Below are 23218 nucleotides of genomic sequence, written 5' to 3'. Positions count from 1 at the left end.
TATTACAGGCCAAATAAAAAAATATATACACACAAATCATGTACGTTCACAGTACATCAAGCCACTAGCTAGTGACACAGTGGTAAGTAAGACCCTGAGTGTTCCAACATCAAAGAGATGCCGTCTAGGATCCAAATTACGTTATGCATTTCGAGGGCGAACCCTCTTCTTCAAAGTCAAGAAATAATCATTTTGACTATGAAGAGGGTTTGAGTCTCTTTGATATTGCAACACTCAGGGTCTTACTTACCACTGGGCTACGACCCAATGGCTTGATGTGCTGTGAACTCACATGGTTTGTGAGTATATAATTTGTATTTGACTTGTAATAAAGTATCCGTGGAATAATTCACTAGGCCAATGCGACCTTTGTTGTTTGTCTTTCTTGTAGTATTTTTCTCCTCATCCTGTTATAAGGCTCCCCCATCATTCAACTGCCAAGTGCCCATAATTCTCACTTAAACTCTGGCATTTAACAGCTAAATGACTGGAGAGGTCATAACATCAGGAGGGTTGGGGTTTAGGTTTTAGTTGTTGTCCTGTATAGCCTGGACCTGGTATCCATGGGGCTCAACAGAAACATAGGTATCAACTTGAAAACCAGTATAGGTACTTGGAGGTACCACAAGATTCTTATTTGCCAGGGCTGTTGTTATCTTAGTCACTTTTAAGGCCAGATCGGTTTCAGTTTAGTTTAACTGTTTAACGTTTATTAATAATATTAAACTCCTTACCTGCCGCTGGTCTAATCTTTCAAATGCTGCATTGGCCCCGTATGCATTACAGGATTCCACAATGTATTCTGAGTTGACACCCAGCAGAAAGCTTGACTCTCCACAAGATCCATCAGCAACTATAAGGATTCTGGGCCATGCATCTTGTGACATCTTCCTGATGTACTCCTCTGTAAACTAAACACATGCAATCAAATCATTTCTAGTTTCAGAAATTCAGGCTGTGAGTTTTGAGAGTACTATATGTTGTTTGCAATGGCGTCACTGGGGGGGGGGCAGAGGGGCCCCTGACCCCCCCCCCCAACATTATGCTGTGCCCCACCATGTGCCCCCTCAATTAAAAAAATATATTTTTTTTTTACAAAAAGGCAATGTCTTTTTGTTTCTATTAGTAGTGGATGCGCCGCATCTTACTTGGGCCGCCGCTGGAGTAACACAATCTCTATTAAGAGGGAGAGCGTCCCCAGTCAGCTCCTGCGGGTGATTCCTCCCCCCTCCCTCTGCTCACTGACACTGCATAATGCGAGCGCTCACACAACCACGGCCGCCCGATCTGCTCCTTCCCCTGCATCCTCATTGGCAGGGAGAAGGGCGAGTTGCAGGAAGGACTCCACTAGGACTCTCAGTTACTGAAAAAACAGACTGATTTCTCCCATTCTTAGGACAGGAGAACCAGCCTGTAAGTTCCAAGAGATGCCAGACCAGCGCTGTCAATAGCAGGGGCAGGACAGCAAGAGGAGGCTGGGGAACCCCACAGTGGCAGAACACCAGGGCCCGGTGGCAAGACAACCTTTGCAACCCTGATAGTTCTCCCACTGCTTTGGACCCTTATATTCTCTTGGTATGCTGGTGACATATATCTCTTGTTTTTTGCCACCCGGGGGGGGGGGGGCAATACAGTAGGAAGGGAGCTCACTGCAGAACATGTGAAAGGGCCCGTTGTGGGATCGTAGTAAAGGGCCCCAGGATATATATGTATATATATATATATATATATATATATATATATATATATATATATATTTAAATTTACATTTTATAGTTGCCCCCTACTTTTGTCCCTGTCCCCCCATGTGCCCCCCCTAAATATGAAAGCTGGAGATGCCACTGGTTGTTTGCTCAACTGGGTTGCTTCTGCAACTGGCAAAACATTCCCATTCCCATTCTAGAACCTTTGTCAAGTTTTTAGAGCGCCATAAAGACATATCCAAGACGGACTTCAACACTTATTCATGAAGAGAACATAATCAATTGACAGGCTCATTGGCTCTGGTGAGGCTGCTCACATTAAACACCAGAGGAGGCTTTCCTTTGGTGGGAAAGAGAAAGAGATTAAAACTATAAAAAAACAAAAAAACAAACAGGAGCACCAAATCCAATGGCAAGCATCCAAAATGCTTTAAAGTATAACTGAACGCAAAACCTCCCTTTTTTTTTTTTTTTTAAGTTTTGTTTAGAGTGAAGAGGGATTAGGACACCTGTCAGGTTTTCACTGATGTCTGTGCCCCCCCGTTAGGGAGAGTCATTCTCTCTATTTGTCCAGTTTACCATTATCACCGAGAGTGAATTTGAAAGAACAACCCAAGCTTTGGGTTGTCACCAGAACAATGAGAGGGGGAATCTTCCACTACTTCTTGTGACCCTTGTGACAACCAGGAATTCCTTTTACTTTGGAGTGATTTCCCCTCACTCCTTTTTTTTTGGCTATGATAGAAGAAGTGAAAGGAAATCTCCCCAAAGGGACACAGATTGCAAAAAAAATCTGACAGGGGCTATAACCCTCCCTTACTCGATCCAAAATTTAAAAAAAACAACATTTGCCTTTAGTTCTACTTTATTAGTTCATAGTATGATCACATAAAGCAGCCAACATGTTTTGGGAGATTAGGAACTTTGACAGGACCTAAATGGACTAAGTGTTACTAAACCTACAACAGTAAAATCAGTCTGTATATGCAATAAAGCGTGCTTGTTATACTCACTGTAGAACCTAAGTTGTTAATTCTGTGCAATGTGTAAAAAGGCTGTTTGATACTGTCTTCTCTGATCCTCCCCTTCCACTGTCCCTAATCCATCTCCTGATAAGACAGAGCCTTTGGAGTCACTCTGCACATGCTCAGTTTGGTTTGGCTGCCGAGCAGCGGCTCCATGTGTGAATGGACAAACAGAGCCGTGGCTCGGGAGCTAGCCTGCTTGGTTGCCCCCAGAGCAAGCTTGCTGTGGGGACACCCGGAAGGAAGGAGGGGCCAGGAGTTCCGGGATGGGACCTGAGAAGAGGAGGGTGCCCACTCACATTTAATTGTGCCCAAAATCAGCACCAAAACAGCCTTACTATGCACTTGCTCCTGTCTCACCGCACATTAGACTCCACAACCCGGAAGTTCAGGCCCCAGATTTGACATCAGAACAGGACCAGAAGTGACAGCAATAATGCAGCCTCGACTAGTTTCACTATCTTGGCGTCTTCAGGAAGCTCCTTGCTTCCTGAAGACTCTGAGATAGTGAAACAAGTCTATTAACAATTAACAGAGAACAACTTGCCAATTAAAGATCACATTGACTGATGACATCCTGAGTTTTTTAAACAATCATTTTCTGACCTTTATTTATTTAGAGGTGGTTGTTTGATGCACTACTTAGGAGGAAGATGTGGAAGATCTGAAAGCTCACTTGGTGTGGGGATGGATTATCTTTTGCGAGTTTCTGTAGTTTTGGACATTTTTTGATGCACATTTTTTTTGTTATATGTTTGGATCTTGCAAGATAAAATTTAATTTTGGGGTAATGGTTTATTAGATGTATTGTGGCAGCTCCTACTTTTTACATTTCTTTTTGCATATGAGGGTGTGTGATCACGTTTTAAAGGGGCAGCTTCACAGAAAAAGATACACAATTTTTTTGGGTAGGCGCTCTTTACACACATTTTTATATGATTTAAGAAAAACACCTATACCAGACAGGAGACTGCAGTTCAGAACTATGAGAGCTGCATCCAGCAACACTTTCTCTCTCCAGCAAGTGTTCAAACGTGGGCTGGTTGTGGGACTGTTTGGCTTTAAAAGGAAATCTTCAACATTGTCCAAAAAAGCTCATCCCATGCACAGGCAGCTTTGAGCAATGGGCACAGTGAGCTGTGCTGATATTTAATAAGGGTTGCAAGCATTTAATACTGACAGACACAAAGTCAGCTTTGGTGAACTTTTTATGAAACATCAGTTTACAGTATTTTAGTGTGAGAGAACATTTTTCTAAAGCCACAAAAAAGTTTAAAAATAAGAACATGTTGTAAACAACCATTCACATGGAACACATGGATAAAATAAAGACATAAACACAAACCATTTGGTGACTATATACAACATAAAAAGGATGCAGAATAAAAAGAATGTTTGAGCCCAGAAATTCAAGAAAAACTGAAATAAAATGAATTATAAAGTACAAAAGAACATCGGTCTTCACTACATTTGCATTAATATGCAAACGTTTAAACCTGTTCTGTGTTCTATTTCGTGTACATCAAGTATCCATTAGTTTGAGCCTTTGCACTGAAAGATTGGAAAACTTTGTGAAATCCTCTAAAACTTCACTTTTTACAGAACCTATGCTTTGTCCATATATTGTCCAAAGAAACATATTTAAAGGAGAAGTAGAGCCAAAGCTCGTTTGGCTGTACTTCTGCTGTGGATCACAGAAGAGCAGTTCGTTCTGCACTCCTGTGACCCGATTTCAGCAGACTGAAGCCCGCTGTCTGCTGACGTCACAGAGCCGGTCCTGGCTCCGGAATGATCGTGACCATATGGTTGGGATCTGCCCACATGCCTGGACCGCCACCTGGCTCAGCCTCTCAATGAGCTGCTGAGAGCCTGAGCTAGCCACTTCTGCCTCTCCACAGCCCAGCGCTTTAGTGAGCATGGGGGGGGGGGAGCAGAGAGTCAGTGACAGTCACCAGCTCTCTACTCAAGGAGCTCTGAGAACCGAGCAGTCAGTGGTCTTTGATAGCTCAGTTTTCAGTCTTAGAGCCATTGGGGGACAGATGCAGCATGAGAGTGATGCTGCATCCACCTAGGTAAGTATGAATCCACAAAAAAAAAAAAAAACACTCCCATACGTCTCTTTTAAAAATAACTCAATGTATGGATATTTTATATGTAGTTACATTGGTCCTGCTTAGACCTATGTATATACCATACCTGGTCAATGCCCCTGGAAGCTGGAAACCACTGAAGTAGACACAGCTACTTCAGTGATCTCCACTTGCTTCCGGGTCCTGCGCAAAGCATTCTCTGAGTGCTGAGTGGCTGACCTCTTGTGTTCAGAATGCAACAGGGCAGCCACTAGACGCAGGACATGGAAGCAAGTGGAGATCTCTGGACTGTCTACTCACACTTTCCAGCAGAATGAATCGCATATGGTAAGGTCAGTTGCATACAGCTAACAGCTGGGATCTCTTCACACGCCAACAGTGCACAAACAGCACTGCTCATCACTGGCTTCTCCCAACCGGTTTCATCACTAGACACGTGACTTTTTCACGTTTCACGTGTCTAGTGATGAAACCGGTCGGGAGGAGCCAGTGACGAGCAGTGCTGTGTGTGCACTGTTGGCGTGTGAGGAGATCCCAGCTGTTAGCTGTATGCAACTGACCTTACATATGCGATTCATTCTGCTGGAAAGTGTGAGTGAAGTTTACCCTTAGCTTATAGGGAATATTAAATATACTATCTGCGCAATGGTCTCTTTTTTTGTTGTTTCATACTGCGGAAGTTCTTTGAAAGCCAGAAGCCAGCCCATGCTAATGAGCAGCTGAATATATAAGCAAGCCATCTATCACTGGGGTTACTCATTGAAACCTGTCTAAATTCATCAATCACCAAAGATGTTACATTTCTTCACAGCGGTATGCTGTCCTATTGAGATATTTGTGCACTGTGGTTCATCACATTAATATATCTCATCTTTCTTTCTTTTTTATTGTGTTCAATAATTTATTATCACATTGATATTTAGTTTTAGGATTTTGTTATGGTGAAGGATGTTATGTTATTTATAATAGGCTCCGTTTGCTTATTTTGCACATGATTCACTGATTAACCATTAGGAGGTTACACCGTGTTATATTGGGAGGTTAATATTAGCGCATTATACATTCTGAATATAAACAACACTTTTTGTGTGATATCAGTTCACATACATAATAATTGCAGCTATATTATTTGGCCATCTTCCAGTATTTGTCACTTATTTATTTATTTACTAGTTCATATCAGCGCTTTAGTACACCTTTTACCTCCCTAAAGATACCATTCCACAAGGTAATAGCACACCAATTAAATGACATTGAACATTTCGCCATTCATTCCTATGGGGCCAATTTTCCGCAAAAACTACGATATTTCATTAAAAATTTGGCGAAACGTTCCACAAAGTAATAGCACACCAATCGGGAACAATCCGCACCTTCGGTATATTAATGTCTATGTAGTTTAAAAGCTGTGGGAGGAGTTAGAGTGGTATGATTATGGGGTTGTCAGCTTTTGTCACCTCCCACTCTAGTTTTGAACATTTCGCCATTCATTCCTATGGGACCAATTTCGCCGCAAAAACAACGATATTTCGTGAACCATTCGGCGAAATGTTCCACAAAGTAATAGCACACCAATTAAATGACATTGAACATTTCGCCTCTGACTTGACTCTGCCTTGACTCTGCCAAGAATTAACTCTTTCCTGTGCAGGTATGCTGGGGCAGCCACAAGCCTGACGTTAGGAATTAGGGACAGTAGGAAAAGACTGCACTTCATGTTGAACTGTTGTGTTAACTTATTTTTCAGTAAAGCTTTGAAACATTGCCTTTGCCTGGTCTGAAGTTACTAAAGGGGTATAAGGCAAGTAACCAGCAGACATAGGGGTTTATTTACTAAAGGCAAATCCACTCTGCACTACAAGCGCACTTCAAGTGCACTTGGAAGTGCAGTCGCTGTAGATCTGAGGGGGAACGACGCAGTGCCGTATCGCAAAAATTGGCCTGGTCCTTAAGGGGGTAAATCTTTCCGGGGTTAAGGTTAACCTTTTTTACCCCTAAATTTCAGCTCCCCTATGTACCAATATAGCATTACTTAACTTTTTTTGCAAAAATAAAACAGCTCTCCATTTATTCTGCACACTAGCTAGTAGGAACTCGCGATCTGTCTCTCCTCTCCTCACAGAAGAGGGATTTGTGTGTTTACACACAACCCCGTTCTGGCTCTCGTGCCTGCGATTGCGCATGGCCGGCGGTCATCGCGACCGCTGGCCACGCGCATCGGCACCCCCGCAGTGCAGCGGGCAAGGGACCGATGTACAGCTATGATGGTTCGCGGGATCATGCCGACCTGCCTCAGTATAATGATGGTGGCTGTTTGGCAAGCGGTTAAACAGCCATGAAGCCAGCGAGGTAAGAGTGTGTAGAATTAATGGAACACTGTTTTATTTTTGCAAAGGAAGTACATTAATGCTATATTGGTACATAGGGGAGCTGGAATTTAGAAAAAAAAAAAAAGGTAAACAAAACGTGAACTTAGGCCCCTTTCACACTACTGCGACTTCAAAGTTGCGCGATTTTGACGCAATTTCACGGGCGCGATTTTGACGCGATTTTGCCGTGATTTCAAGGAGACTTGAGGTCTATGAACCTGAACTGGCATCAAAGTTGGACCAAAGTAGTGCAGGGACTACTTTGAAGTTGGCACGACTTGACGTCGTACTAATATGAATAGTTGTCATTGGAAATCATGGGGAACGACTTGTCATGTGACTTTGTAGTCCCAAGTCGTAGGACAAGTTGTACAAGTGTGAAGGGGGCCTTAGCCTTTAAGGGGTTTTCTCTTTTGTAGTGCATGGAGTAGGGCTTTAAAGTGGTTGTACACCCTGTAGAACCACTTTTACCTACAAGTAAGCCTATATTAAGGCTTACCTGTAGGTGCTTGAAATATCTCCTAAACCTCCACGGTTTAGGAGATATTTACTAAAAAAACAAGCGCCGATGACTACGGTGCATGCGCACTTTAGAAAGGGCACACCGTGCCGTTTCTAATAGGGGTCATGCCGTGACTGGCGGCTCCCGCACGCGGGAGTGACGTCACGCAACTCCGGCCAGTCACAGAGCCGGAGTTCGTGGCCCCGGAAGGAAGAGGGGCGAAGATGGACGCTCCCTGCTAGTGGGGACAACGGAGACATCGCGGGCTTCGGTTTCAGGTAAATGACACATAATGGGCTACTATGCGATGCATAGTAGTCCATTATGCTTTACCTTTGCAGGGAAATAAAGAGGAAGTAAAACCCACCAGGGTTTACTTCCTCTTTAAAACCCAGTTAGAACATGAACCAGACTGTGGCATCAACTACTGTGCTACACACTCAAAGTAAGCCAGATTGTATTTCTTTTCTTTTCGTCACATCGTAAAGAAAACCTTGAATGTAAGACCTCGTAAATCAAAGGATTTCACTAAATATTTTCCTTAATAAATTTTCTACAACACCATGAAGTTCTCAAAACTCCAGTCATTTCACATTGGCTCCCATCCTTCCAGTATTACAACACATTTGAACAAAATGGCTATTGGTAATTAGAATAAATAACTTGAAAACCACTTGGCTTTAAAACAGCATTTTTATGTGTTTGCCTGTTGTACTTATGGAGAGGCCAAACAACCCTCGCTATGGCAGCTAACCAGCATTCTGATCAGACTCCAGGGAAAAACAAAATAAAAAATATCTAATTAAATATAGTTTTTTTTTTCTTCAAATTGGAAGCTGCCTTTGTTGTTTTCCACGTGCAGAATTTTTGTTTGCGTTGGTAAGTTGGACTTTAATTTGTACACTGTAGATTCACACTCTGGGAGAGCTTATCGTGGTTGACAAATGTTTTGAAAGTCATTAATTTTGCTTTGTGTTGGCATGTTTTTAATAAACGGATTGTTCTCTGCTGGGAAGACCGGTCTGACTGGATGCATTGTTGGATGGCTATTTCATGGTAATTACATGGGAGATTTTAGCCTCATCAGTTAATCGGAACATGAAGTTACTGTTTAAATATTTGCCTGGATTGCCTTCCATATAATTGCATGATCTGGGCATATCTCCTTTTTGCAGTCTGACTGCACAATGGATTTATACATGTTTTTTCTTGCAGTTTAAGTACCTTACTGGCAGTATGTTCAGAATATTTTGTATATATGCACACACCAAATACACCATCTAACACAATTATGGGATCTTTCACAAGTGGCTTTGCATGAAAAAATTACGATCTCAAAGAGTAACTCCACTTTTGTTGAGAAAAAACATTCCTCTCTGGGTGATCTATGTACATTGCAGGGATTTTAACAGTTTGTTGCAGATTCCTACCTTTTGTTATTCTAAAGGAATTGAAGGAGGGTTTGTTTGTGTCCATGTGAGTGAATTTGTAGTACTTTGCCTAAATGCAGTCAGCAACATTGTTTTTCACATTTCACTTAACCACTTCCAGGCCAGGCCTATTCTGGAACTCCTCTCCTACATGTACAAATCATATTTTTTTTTTGCTAGAAAATTACTCAAAACGCCCAAACATTATATATATATATATATATATATATATATATATATATACATACACCGTATTTATCGGCGTATAACACGAGCCGGCGTAAAAAACGCACCACAAGTTTAGGAGAGAATTTTAAGGAAAAAAACTTTTAGGAGGGAAGTTTAAGGAAAAAAAAACTCACATTAAAATGCCCATCAATGCAGCCTCATCAGTGTTCATCTGCAGCCTTGTTAGTGTCATTGCAGCCTTTTCAGTGTCAGCTTTGCCCCAGTGCAGCCTTGGCAGTGCAGCTTTGCCCCAGTGCAGCCTTGTCAGTGCAGCTTTGCCCCAGTGGTCAGTGCAGCCTTGCCCCCAGTGTCCATGCTTGCCCCCAGTGTCCATGATCGCCGCCGACATACACATAGCTGCATTTAGTTTTAAATATGGCGCCGCGGAGTTCGGAGAGACTCGGCGGAGCTCAACGAGCGCCGCCGAAATCACAGTGAGCCGAGATACACATAGTCGAGTGTATTCGGCTCTTTCCGGCTCCACTCATAGTCCCACCCAGTCCCGCCCTATGATGGACATAACACAGGTCCAATGGCGGGACTGGGCGTGACTGTGAGCGGCGCCGGAATGAGCCGAATACACTCGACTATGTGTATCTCGGCTCACTGTGATTTCGGCGGCGCTCATTCAGCTTCGCCGAGTCCCTCCGAACTCCGCGGCGCCATATTTAAAACTACTCGCTATGTGAATGTCGGCGGCGATCGCCACCGATAGTTCACAATTAGCAGGGATCGGCGGGGATCGGCGTATAACACGCACCCACGATTTTCCCCTGATTTTAAGGGGGAAAAAGTGCGTGTTATACGCCGATAAATATGGTATTATATATATATATATATATATATATATATATATATATATATTAGCAGAGACCCTAGAGAATAAAGTGGCAGTCATTGCAATTTTTTATGTCACACGGTATTTGCGCAGCAATTTTTTAAACGCAATTTTTTTGTGAAAAAACATTTCCATGAATTAAAAAAAAAAACACTAAAGAGAATCCAATTTTTTTGTATAATGTGAAAGATGATGTTACGCCAAGTAAATAGATGCCTAACTTGTCATGCTTTAAAATTTCCCACACCTGTGGAATGGCGCCAAACTTTGGTACATTTTTACAGGTTTAGAGTTACAGAGGAGGTCTTACACTATAATTATTATGCTTGTTCGAAAGTTTGCGGCGATATCTATGTGGTTTGATGGCCGTTTACATATGCAGGCACAACATATGTATGTGTTTGCTTCTGCATGCGAGAACACAGGGATGCTTTAAACATTTTTTTTTTTTTATTGTTTATTTTATTTCTATTTTCATTATTTTTACACTTTCCCTTAAAAAAAAATTTGATCACTTTTTTTCCTATTACAAGGAATGTAAACATCCCTTGTAATAGGAATAGGGTATGACAGGTCCTCTTTATGGAAAAATCTGAGGTCCATAAGTCCCCATATCTCCTCTATGCTGGAAAGCCTAAGATAAAAAAAAATCTCCTGCTTTCCTGCTAAAAAAACGACAGTGTTTACATCTGCCAGAGCTGCATGATGTTGCTTGCGGCCTCCAAGGGTCATACAGATGGCAAAGGACCACCTGGTCCACGGTCAGTCCTATGGTAAACCGCCTCTGCCGCCGAATCATTCTCCGGCTCCCCGGTCGCCCCTCCCCTTGCCTGTAAAAGCAATCTAGCGTCTGAACTGCTATGATTGCTTTTACATGTGAGGGAATTTCCGGTTGGAAAAAATGATGCCTAAATAATGCCTGCAGCTGCAGGCATCATTCGGATTTCTCCACTTCAACCTAAGAACATCATATGCATTCCTGCACTTTCATGGAAAAAAAAAAAATAGCACATAAAAAAAAAAATGATATCGCTTTTACAATTGCGACTCAAGTCATATTGTAAATGAATGTTATTAAAAATTACCTTTCCTTTTCAATCTGTAGCTCTGTAATTTTTTATAAAATAAAATGCAATATGGCTACCTGGAGGTATTCATTATACAGATGGTGTACAGAACACCGCCTGAAAATGTAATTTTCTGTTTGTGTGATTGGCGCACTGATTTTCCCAAAAGTCTTCACTAAGATACAAGTCCGATTTTTGGCATCTCCTGAAACAAAAATGTCATTTTTGGTGAGATACTCCCAAAGTGAAATCACATCTATTGGGATGCAGACCCTGCCATTTCCCTCATTAGAGGCCTGCAGATTGATAATTATAAAACCACTCCCATGCAGTATGATTTCAGCCACCAGTGTGTGTTGATCCTGGCATGTTGACCATGTGTTGCGTGATGTCATCATCATCCTGTATCCCCAGCCAAAGAACAGTAATGTCTGGGTGAAGGGCCTCATTTGAAGATCCAAAGCCTGTTTCTAAACCAGCCCAAAACTTGAAAAAAGCCATTTCAAAATTAGCTAAACATAGACAAAATAAAACTATAGACACTCATTGTTCAAGTGAAAATGTGCCTTTGGAGCAGGACAAAACCCAACTCCAATACCACTATCAGGCCTATGCTCACCTGTTCCCAATCCAAATGAAATATTGCCTGTTTGTCAAAAATCTTGGTTAGGTCCACACACGGGCCCTGCAATGTAATTTAATCCTATCATATTATCATGTGTTGTGTGAAGTCATCACAAATCATATATCCTCAGCCAAAGCACATGGATGGCTGTGTGCAGCGCATTGTTTGTAGACCCAAAGCCTGTTTCAAAGCTGGCTACACATTATAAAATTTTATTGTACAATTTTACTTTAGATTTACCAAAACCATATAATATAAGGTCAAACCTAAACCTAGGCCCTTGCACTACATAGATAAGGGTAAATCTAAAGCAGTGGTTCTCAACCTTTCTAGTGCCGTGACCCCTTGATAAAATTTCCCAAGTTGTGGGGACCGCTAACAATAAAATTATTTTCATAGCGTGGGTTGTCAGCACCCAAGGCAAGACAAGTAATTTGCGCCCCTAACCCACGGACATTTAGTGCTCCCTGAGACCCTTCCACTAGTACAGTATTAAAACCCCTTATGGGACATTTTAGGATGTACCACTCTTTCTTTGTTCTCCTTTCTTTCCCTATTATCTCTCTCTATCCTAATTTCTTGTTTTTTTTCCCCACCCCTCTCTCTAGCCGCCTTTCTTGTTCTTTCTCTTATTCTTGCTCTCCCTTTTTCTTTGTTCCTCCCACTCTTTTCCTATCCCTTCCATGTATTCTCTATTTTATTCCTTCTCCTACTCCTTGGTGGGGGGAATGGAATGAGTGGCAGTGCTGGCAGGGGTTCTGATCAGCCCACTTCAGTGCTCTTGATCAAGGTCATCTGCTGATCTGAGAACTGTTGTGGGGACTTTTAATGGCAACTCTAATCACAGGCAGTGTTACTCAATGTGTCTCTGACTTTGTGGTGTCTCGTAGCAGTGACACCTATGCCGAAATCAGGAGATAGGGTCTTCTTCAGCCCCTCCCACTTCACATTCCTCACCAGTCAGCTGACCTCTAGTCTCTGACCCCCAGCCATGTCGTGAACTGAATGGGTGGCTGCGCAGAGGCTGGGTGGGCTCCAGGGACACCCCTGCTGGGCGGCCTCAAAAAGGCTGGGAGAGCGTTGCGGGTTTCAGGAACAGCCCAGAATTCGGTGACCCCTGGCAAATCGTCATTTGACCCCCGAGGGGGTCCCGACCCCCAGGTTGAGAACCACTGATCTAAAGGAAATCAAAACAAAAAAAAATGTATAATATGTAGCCAACTTAAACCAGCCCGAAACCAGTCAAAAGCCATTTTGAAAGTAGCTAAAGTAGACAAAATAAAACTATAGCCACTATATGTTAGAGTGTAGCTTTACCTTTGGTGCATAAATTGTAGTAAAAAGAATCGGACACTGTAATCCAATCTGAAAATAGTTTTTACTGATGTAAAATTGACGGAATTGTCCCAGAGGAAGTCACAAGATTGTGATGAAACTGGTAGGAGGAGCTTGATCGGCTGATGAGGAAGGAAGTGAGGTGTTTTTTGTACTACAGGCTAAGGACGGGGAGAAAGCTGGGAACCGTAGCTGCAGATTCGGTCTCCAGGTGACATTATCACCCACCTTTTGCTGTCCATAAGTATATCAAGGCTTATTTTTATTGTGCTAAATGTGAGTGTACATCTATGTGGGATATTAAGCTTAATAAACCTGTTTTAAAATGTTATCACACCATTGCAAATTTTTATTGCCTTTCACATGTGTGATATATGAGGAGACCAGGAGGAAATTGGCTTGTGATCAGGAGGAAGAAGTCATCTTTGTAGCAGCATTTAAGCCATTACTAACCACTACATGAAAGAGGAACCATAGCAGGATCTTCCCAAGCTGATAATATTATTTATCACAGGCTTTTTTACAAAAGCCCTTAAGGTGAGGGTACACCTGGTGGGGGGCGTGTGCACACCTGCATAAAGAAATCACCATCACGGTTCATTATGTTTGGACTGTTGCAATATTAAGGATTTTTTTGTGCAATATACGGAGCACGTGCACTTTCTCTATATATACCTTTTGGGCATTGCATTAAGATTTTACTGTGTTGAGTTATTTTGAGGGGACAGCAAATTTACACTGTTATACAAGCTGAACACTCACTACTTTACATTGTAGCAAAGTGTCATTTCTCCGATGTTGTCACATTCAAAGATATAATAAAATATTGACAAAAATGTGAGGGGTGTACTCACTTTTGTGAGATACTGTATGGATGAGTTATTGGTTTAATATTCATTTTTTTTATATTTATTTTTAGCGCCGCATATTTAGTATATCAGTATGTACCAACATGGTCCCTTCCCAGGACCTCTCATCTTTAATACGTTTCACCAAACTGGCTTGATCACAAGGACCATGTTGGTTTACAGCTGTACTACATCAGTAAAGACTATTTTTGAATTGGATTACAGTGTGCGGCTCCTCTTACTACAATTTATGGATAGCAAGCATGGATAAGCTTTTAGAACTGGCACCTGGGATACTGCAGTATGTGACAAAAGGCATAGGTTTTTGAGTGGTGCTTCATGTTCGTGGGTATGTTGTACCTTCATCTCCAAGGCTTATACCCACCTGTTATCATTCCAACAAAATATTGTGGTTTACCAGCCGTGGCTGGTACATTTTGAGAATGACACAAATTTTATTTTTCACAAAGTCTACTGCTTCAGTGTTTTTAGATCTTTTTGTCAGATGTTACTATGGTATACTGAAGTATAATTACAAGCATTTTATAAGTGTAAAAGCCTTTTATTGACAATTACATTAAGTTTATGCAAAGAGTCAATATTTGCAGTGTTGGCCCTTCTTCAAGACCTCTGCCATTCGCCCTGGCAAGCTGTCAATCAACTTTTGGGCCACATCCTGACCAATGGCAGCCCATTCTTGCATAATAAATGCTTGGAGTTTGTCAGAATTTGCAGGTTTTTTTTATTTACCGCCTCCTGAGAATTGACCACAAGATCTGGGGAGTTTCCTGGTTATGGATCCAAATTTCGATGTTATGTTTTCCAAGCCACCTAGTTATGACTTTTGCCTTATGGCAAGGTGCTCCATCATGCTGGAAAAGGCATTTTTCCTCACTAAACTGTTCATGGATTGTTGGGAGAAGTTGCTCCTGTAGGATGTTTTTGTAACACTCTTCATTTATGGTGTTCTTGGGCAAAGTTGTCAGTGAGCCTACTCCCTTGGCTAAGAAGCAACCCCACACATGAATGATGTCAGGATGTTTTATTGTTGGCATGACACAGGACTGATGGTAGTGCTCACCTTTTCTTCTCTGGACAAGGTATTTTCCCGATGCCCCAAACAATTGAAAGAAGATTCATCAGAGAAAATTATCCCAGTCCACAGCAGTCCAATCCCTGTACCTTTTGCAGAATATCAGTCTGTCCCTGATATTTTTCCTGGAGAGAAGTGGTTTCTTTGCTGCCCTTCTTGACGAAAGGGCATCCTCCAAAAGTCTTTGCCTCATTGTGCGTGCAGATGCGCTCACACCTGCCTCCATTCCTGAGCAAGCTCTGCACCGGTGATGGCCCGATCCCGCAGCTGAATCAACTGTAGGAGACGGTCCTAACGCTTGCTGGACTTTCTTGTGCACCCTGAAGCCTTCTTTACATCAATTGAACCTCTCTCTTTGAAGTTCTTGATGATCCGATAAATGGTTGACTTAGGTGCAATCTTAGTAGCAGCAATATCCTTGCATATGAATCCCTTTTTGTGCAAAGCAATGATGACTGCATATGTTTCCTTGCAGGTAACCATGGTTAACAGGAAAAACAATTCTTTCAAGCACCACCCCCCTTTTAAAGCTTCCAGTCTGTTATTCTAACCCAATCAGTATTACAAAGTGATTTGTAGCCTTGTCTTTGTCAACACGGACACCTGTATTAACGAGAGACTCACTGACATGATGTTAGCTGGTCCTTTTGTGGCAGGGCTGGAATGCAATGGAAATGTTTTTTTTTTGGGGGGGGGGGATAAAGTAAATTTTCGTGGCAAACATGGACTTTGCTATTAATTGCAATTCATCTGATCACGCTTCATAACATTCTGGAGTATATGCAAATTTACATCATAAAAGGCAGCAGACTTTATGAAAATGAATATTTGTGTCATTTTCAAAACGTTTGGCCACAGCTGTAGATAACCCGACTGCTTGTCAAAAATCTCCCTTAGTGGGCCAGCACATGAGCCCTACAATCTCTTTCATTTCCTATGCAATTCTGTGCGTGAACTTGTACTTGTAAGAGCTACATGAATGAATGCAAAGTGCAGCATGCACAAACCTGGCCAAAGAGGTTTTAAGGCATAGTTACACTTTATTTTGGTGTGTGTCACAAACTGAATAGCACCTAAATGGTTGGCTGTATGCCATCTCTGAGACAAGGTATCAGCCCCAACTTTAAAAAAGCATTTTTAATTCCAATATGGGACATGACGTTCAACTAAAAATATCCACTATGGTTTGGGTGACAGCAAACATGGAGGCGAGGGAGCAGTGACAATGCCATCATTCATCACAGCATGGGGGGTGGAGCCTGTCAGCACAACACTTCTGTGTATGTGTGCATAGAGAACACACAGGATTGTCAGCAGCAGCAGGCAGAGACATCATTGCACTATGAGCTCACATTACAGAGAGGAGAGGGGAGCTAGCTACAGTGCTGTGTACTGTGGTTCCACCCATAGGAACGCCCATAAATTGGACTTCAGCCTGGGGTGGAGCTGACAGCCAGCAGAAACAGAAAAAAATACTATATTCTTTATTTGCAGAATCACATCAAGGATCAGTGACATGACCAAGTGCATTTGATCCCCTGGGATATTTAACAATGGTTAAGCTGTATTGATACTTCTTCTTTACCACAGAATTCCAGCTGAAACTTTTTTATATGTTAACATAAACATACTGACTGCTCAGTGCATACTGTATTTATTGGCTCCAGCTGTTCTCTAACAGTGAACAGATACACCTCACACATCATGGTTTATTATCTGCTCCACCAGCTTCTAAACGACAGAAGTAGGAATAAGATTGGAGTTTGAGTTAGACATGGGTTTGAGGCGAATCCAGACTGTTTACGGACCTACTGAACTAACGAGGCTATTCGTCTGTCCGAATTCCCACCTGCTGTAATGTAAAAAGGTGGGGATCACCCCATTTAACCACCACCTCCTTCTGGATGAAAAAGGGATGTGGGGGAAGAGATCTTGTTCCTCAACATTGGAGTGGACTTGATGTTTTATGTTCAACGGCCTCATCTCGTTACCAGACAACTTGAACATATGCCAGACGCTCTATCACCCTATGTTATGTGTAAAGGGAAAATAACTACCAAGACTATGTGATTTTAAGTTATAGAGTTAATGGTTTGTGCTGTATATACTGTATGCTCATGGTTATTGCTTATTCCAGAACATTACTGCGTTATTTATGCATATTGTAGGTTGTGTATTTATCTTGTGTGTCATGTGGTTGTTGCAGGTACGGGGACGTGCCCGATTTTAGAGGAGAGGAGTGTAGGCGGGTGTTCCTCCAAATGTGCGGCTACTCCCCTTGGGAGGTGTGTCCTCTGTATCAGCTCTGCCCTGTACCTTTATATAGTGGGAGCAGGAGCTAATGTTAGGCTTCGGTCTGCGGCAGGAGAAGAAGATGCAGCAATAAGTGAAGGCACTCCTCCTTTCAAGCTAGTGGGACTGTATTGATAATATAATCAGGATGTGGATAATCTTTTATTATGCACCTTAGTGACACTGTTTGGGAACTGTTCATGCCATGCACATTGGATTGCAATACCAATTTACCAGATTTTTGTAATTCTCCTGTTATTTAAGTAAAATTCAAAGAAAAGCCACTGTCTTTTTCTTGTCTAAGCCTGAGAATATAAGAAAGGCAAAACAGTAGGTTCAGACTCATTTGGGAAGAAGAAGTAAATGTGAATATTTATCAAACTCGATTGGCTCAGGAGCAGGTGGTGATTAGGCAGAGGAGTCACCCTCCTAGTAGTGAGAGTTAACCCCATCATGCAACATGTGCAAGGTGACTCAGGCCCCCATGTGACACGGTCCCCAAGTGTTTAGTTGGATTCCCATAAGCCTAGTCTAGACCATGTTAAATCGCAGGCCTGTGTAAGAAGTGCTCTATGTGTAAGGGGTTCATTTGGACCATAATCAAGGGGATGCGGGAAGATGATCCCAGGCCAGCATCCATGCATGTGATGTTACTTGGACTTGGCATTGAATACTATAGAAGTAGCCATGGTAGCTCTGTTTGTAGGTGGGGCCCCAGCTGCATTTGCGGCCATGTGAGTTAAAGCTGCTGGGAAGCCTGCTTACAAGGTATTAACCATTTGCTGACCGCCTTATAGTACTTTTACTGTTACAGGGCGGCAGCTGTGCACAGGATCTTGTATATATGCACGTGATCCTGCACCTCTGCCTGCAGGGGGTGTGCACTGCCGGTGGGCCGCTTCTGCTGTGTTAATTCACAGCAGAAGCCGATCTGCGGGTCCCAGGGACTTGATGTCTGAGATATGCCTATGTGAACAAGGCTTATCTCAGTTCTGACAGGGGGGAAGGGACCGATCTTGTGTCTCTGCAAAGCAGGGACTAGAATCAATCTCTTCCCCTAGTGAAAGCAGCATTGTGTACACAAAAACACTGGCTAGGCACACAGTTAACCCTTTGATCACCCTAGATGTTTAACCCCTTCCCAGCCAGTATCATTAGTACAGTGATCACTGTAATGCCCCGTACACACGGTCGGATTTTCCGATGGAAAATGTTCGATCGGAGCGTGTTGTCGGAAATTCCGACCGTGTGTGGGCTCCATCGGACATTTTCCATCGGATTTTCCGACACACAAAGTTGGAGAGCAGGAGATAAAATTTTCCGACAACAAAATCCGTTGTCGGAAATTCCGATCGTGTGTACACAAATCCGACGGACAAAGTACCACGCATGCTCAGAATAAATAAAGAGATGAAAGCTATTGGCCACTGCCCCGTTTATAGTCCCGACGTACGTGTTTTACGTCACCGCGTTCAGAACGATCGGATTTTCCGACAACTTTGTGTGACCGTGTGTATGCAAGACAAGTTTGAGCCAACATCCGTCGGAAAAAATCCTAGGATTTTGTTGTCGGAATGTCCGAACAAAGTCCAACCGTGTGTACGGGGCATTATAGTGTCACTGGTTCCCGCAATGTGTCAGAAGTGTCAGTTAGTGTCCGATAGTCCCACGCAATATTGCAATCCCGCTATAAGTCACCGGTCACCGCCATTACCAGTATAAAAATAAATAAATAAAAATTCCATAAATATATCCCATAGTTTGTAGATGCTATAACGTTCGCATAAACTAATTAATATACACTTATTGGGATTTGTTTTTTTACTAGAAACATATAGCAGAATACATGTTAGCCTAAATTTATGAAGAAATTAGCTTTTTCTATTTTCTTATTGGATACGTTTTATAGCAGAAAGTAAAAAATATATATTTTTTAAAAATTGTCGGTCTTTCTTTGTTTATAGCACAAAAAATAAAAAGCGCAGTGGTAATCAAATACCACCAAAAGAACGTTTTATTTGTGGGAAAAAAATGTCGCACGACCGCGCAATTGTCAGTTAAAGTACAGCAGTGCCGTATCGTAAAAAATGGCCTGGTCATGAAGGGTGATAAATCTTCTGGAGGTCAAGTGGTTAATGGAGTAACTAGCAGTCTCTTGCAATGTCCATTCGGTCTCCATAGTAGCTTGTGATATTCCATCAGTTTCTCTAGCAGTTTCTTGCAATGCCTTTGCATCTTCCAGGAATGTCTTGCAATGTCAGAACGATCCCACCTGCATGTCCATGATACTGCAACTTTACAGAAGTCTAATGAATGGAATATTCAAATATAACAACCTTTGATGAAGCTACTGACAATGCAAACATAATTACCTTTGATTAACTAACTAATTATACATTTGTTACTGTCTCCCATCAGTCTTTCTTACCAAAAACTGTTCCATTTACATTGATTGTACAATATTGATCTCACAATACCATAGTAACAGGAGACATGTTATACAGATTGGCAGGAAACATGTCTCCCAACAGCTAGGGTTCTCTCTGGTTCAAAGCTCTTAACTTAGAAAGCTAATTTACAAAATGCATATTGTTGAACAATAAGGCATCTTGCACACTGCAGCTTGAAAAAGCTCAGTACAGATTTTTTTTTTTTTACTGAGCTAAAATACGGCCCAAGAATTATAATGTGCCTATGCACACAGGCGCATAAACAAGAGCCGTACATTGTTCAGTAAAAAAAAAATATATACAGAAAAATCTGCATTTTTGGTCAGTAATTTAAGCATCATGCACGCAAATACGCGTGATTGCGCACAAAAGTGTGCAAATTCGTACGCACATGCCGTTTTATATATTCTTCAGAACAAAAATCCAAAAATAAGTTTTGTGCGTGCGTGCTAATTTGCAGAAACGCATATGCATGAAAATGCACGCAAATACATTGAAAAAAAAGTCTGAAAAAGTAGATGCTCAAAGGAGTATCGTGTGCAAGAGGCCTATAAAAAATGAAAAAGGAGCATTGTAAGTACTTAATATATAGCAAGCTGTCTGTTTCAACTAGAAGGAAAACAAGGTTGTAGAGTAGAGTGGAGGGAATTTTGGAAGGAATCTGTAAAACAAGCAAACGAAAACACAATTGAGTATATCTCTCTCTATCTATCTATCTACACACATACACCTGTGTATATACTGAACAGTATATATAAATACTGTATATTAGCTTTGTACTGATACCGGTATCTGTGCCGATACTAAGCATTTGCACGAGTATGTGTACTTGTGCAAATGCTCCGATACTAAAACCAATGCCTAGACCCAGTTCACATATATGTCAATTGGATGCATTTTGAACTGCATCCGATTCACATGACATGTGAACCAAAATCTTTTTCTATGAAGCCGGTTCACATATGTGGGGGCCGGCCGCAGTGCGATTTATAGAGACAGATACGATTTTCAGCTGGGTTCAAGTGCAATGTCCAACGTCCTACGCTTTAACAACTTGTATTGGAATCGCACCGAAACCACTGAACGACACCTCACCAGACTCTTTTACAAGTCGCGCTGCAAACAGGCCCCGTCCATATGTGAACCAGGCAAAGGTATAGGTAATTGGTATCGACTTGAAAAAAAGTATCAGTGTATCCCTAATGTATACATTCACTTGTAGAGGAGAACCACACTCTGCTTACAGTTTAGTGCCAGCAATCAGGTCTTCCCACCGACCTTGTATATAGAAAAAAAGTCTAAGAGGTTGCTGCACTTAAAAACTTCTTTGCTTTATTTCACAATATCTTCAGGAGAGATTTACAAAGCAAGTATAATCCTTTCAAGCAATATCAAAGGCAACAAATGCCTACACAGTTTCAGACATGAGTAGATTCAGATATGGATGGATGGATGGATTACGTTTCCCTAATGTATATATGTATATATATATATATTTATATATATATATATATATATATATATATATATATATAAATATACACACATACTATATTACCAAACGTACTGTGACACCTGCCTTTACACGCACATGGACCTAAATGGTATCCCAGTCTTAGTACGTAGGGTTCAATGTTGAGTTGACCCACCCTTTGCGGCAATAACAGCTTCAACTCTTCTGGGAAGACTGTCTACAAGGTTTAGGAATGTGTCTATGGGAATGTTTGACCATTCTTCCAGAAGCGCATTTGTGAGGTCAGGCACTGATGTGGACGAGAAGGCCTGGCCAGCAGTCTCCACTTTAATTCATCCCAAAGGTGTTCTATTGGGTTGAGGTCAGGCCTCTGTGCAGGCCAATCAAGTTCCTCTACCCCACACTCGCTCATACATGTCTTTATGGACCTTGCTTTGTGCACTGGTCCAAATAATTTAGTGGAGGGGGATTATGGTGTGGGGTTGTTTTTCAGGGGTTGGTCTTGGCCCCTTAGTTCTAGTGAAGGGAACTCTTAAGGCGTCAGCATACCAAGACATTTTGGACATTTTTATGCTCCCAACTTTGTGGGAACAGTTTGGGCATGGCCCCTTCCTGTTCCAACATGACTGCTCACCAGTGCACAAAGCAAGGTCTATAAAGAAGTCTCATGCCTGCTTTTCTCCTTTCCCTGGCCACTGCACTGTCATCGGAGTGGGCTCTGTGTATCCCCCCTTGCTCGCTCCTGCCCCCCTTCTGGCAGCTTTCAACCAATCCATGGCAGAAAGGATTTATCATGCAGACACCATGGACTCTGGGAGATGTAATGGAGTTTATTGAGGCCCCGACTTAGAATGACGCTCCACTGGATCTGGCAATCTCAAGCCATGCAGAGCTTATTACCAATATTCATATAAAAGAACATCTGGGCAGCAGTGACCATAACATGATTTCATTTAATGTTAGCTGTAAGCAACAAACACATACGGGAAAGATAAAAACACTTATCTTTAAGAGAGCAAATTTTCCAAGGATGAGAGCTGATCTCCAGGACTTAGACTGGGAGGGAATGTTGGCATCAATGGACACAGAACAGAAATGGGAATTCTTCAAAAAAGACTGTATGTGAACTCACTGCAAAGTATATTCCCATGGGCAATAAGTTTAAAAAAGGCTAAAAATAAAACCTATGTGGCTCACGGCCAAAAGTTAAAATGGCTATAAATAATAAGAAAAGAACTTTAAAAAAATATAAAAATGAAGGAACACTATTATCATTTAAATGCTACAAATATTATAAAAGAATACAGTGGGGACGGAAAGTATTCAGACCCCCTTAAATTTTTCACTCTTTGTTATATTGCAGCCATTTGCTAAAATCATTTAAGTTAATTTTTTTCCTCATTAATGTACACACAGCACCCCATATTGACAGAAAAACACAGAATTATTGACATTTTTGCAGATTTATTAAAAAAGAAAAACTGAAATATCACATTGTCCTAAGTATTCAGACCCATTGCTCAGTATTTAGTAGAAGCACCCTTTTGATCTAATACAGCCATGAGTCTTTTTGGGAAAGATGCAACAAGTTTTTCACACCTAGATTTGGGGATCCTCTGCCATTCCTCCTTGCAGATCCTCTCCGGTTCTTTAAGATTGGATGGTAAACGTTCTTGGACAGCCATTTTTAGGTCTCTCCAGAGATGCTCAATTGGGTTTAAGTCAGAGCTCTGGCTGGACCATTCAAGAACAGTCACAGAGTTGTTGTGAAGCCACTCCTTCGTTATTTTAGCTGTGTGCTTAGGATCATTGTCTTGTTGGAAGGTAAACCTTCGGCCTAGTCTGAGGT

The 23218-nt window shown here is 41.8% G+C and overlaps 1 protein-coding gene across 3 annotated transcripts in view; it reads right to left on the bottom strand.

The window, feature by feature from the left end:
* Positions 1 to 23218, bottom strand: part of LOC141112598 (uncharacterized) — a 155580-nt gene that overhangs the window by 80047 nt on the left and 52315 nt on the right. For 2 of the 3 annotated variants that reach the window (XM_073605551.1, XM_073605550.1), the window contains exon 3: positions 735 to 911. The exons of the other annotated variant lie outside the window; for it this stretch is intronic. In XM_073605551.1, the coding sequence (XP_073461652.1) occupies positions 735 to 911 (177 nt within the window). The remainder of the gene's footprint in view (positions 1 to 734; positions 912 to 23218) is intronic. 3 annotated transcript variants of the gene reach the window in all.

Source organism: Aquarana catesbeiana, linkage group LG11 (assembly GCF_042186555.1).
Source record: "Aquarana catesbeiana isolate 2022-GZ linkage group LG11, ASM4218655v1, whole genome shotgun sequence".
Taxonomy (NCBI): Eukaryota; Metazoa; Chordata; class Amphibia; order Anura; family Ranidae; genus Aquarana; species Aquarana catesbeiana.
The sequence above is the reverse complement of the archived record's forward strand: the minus strand, read 5'-3'. Positions and strand labels throughout refer to the sequence as shown.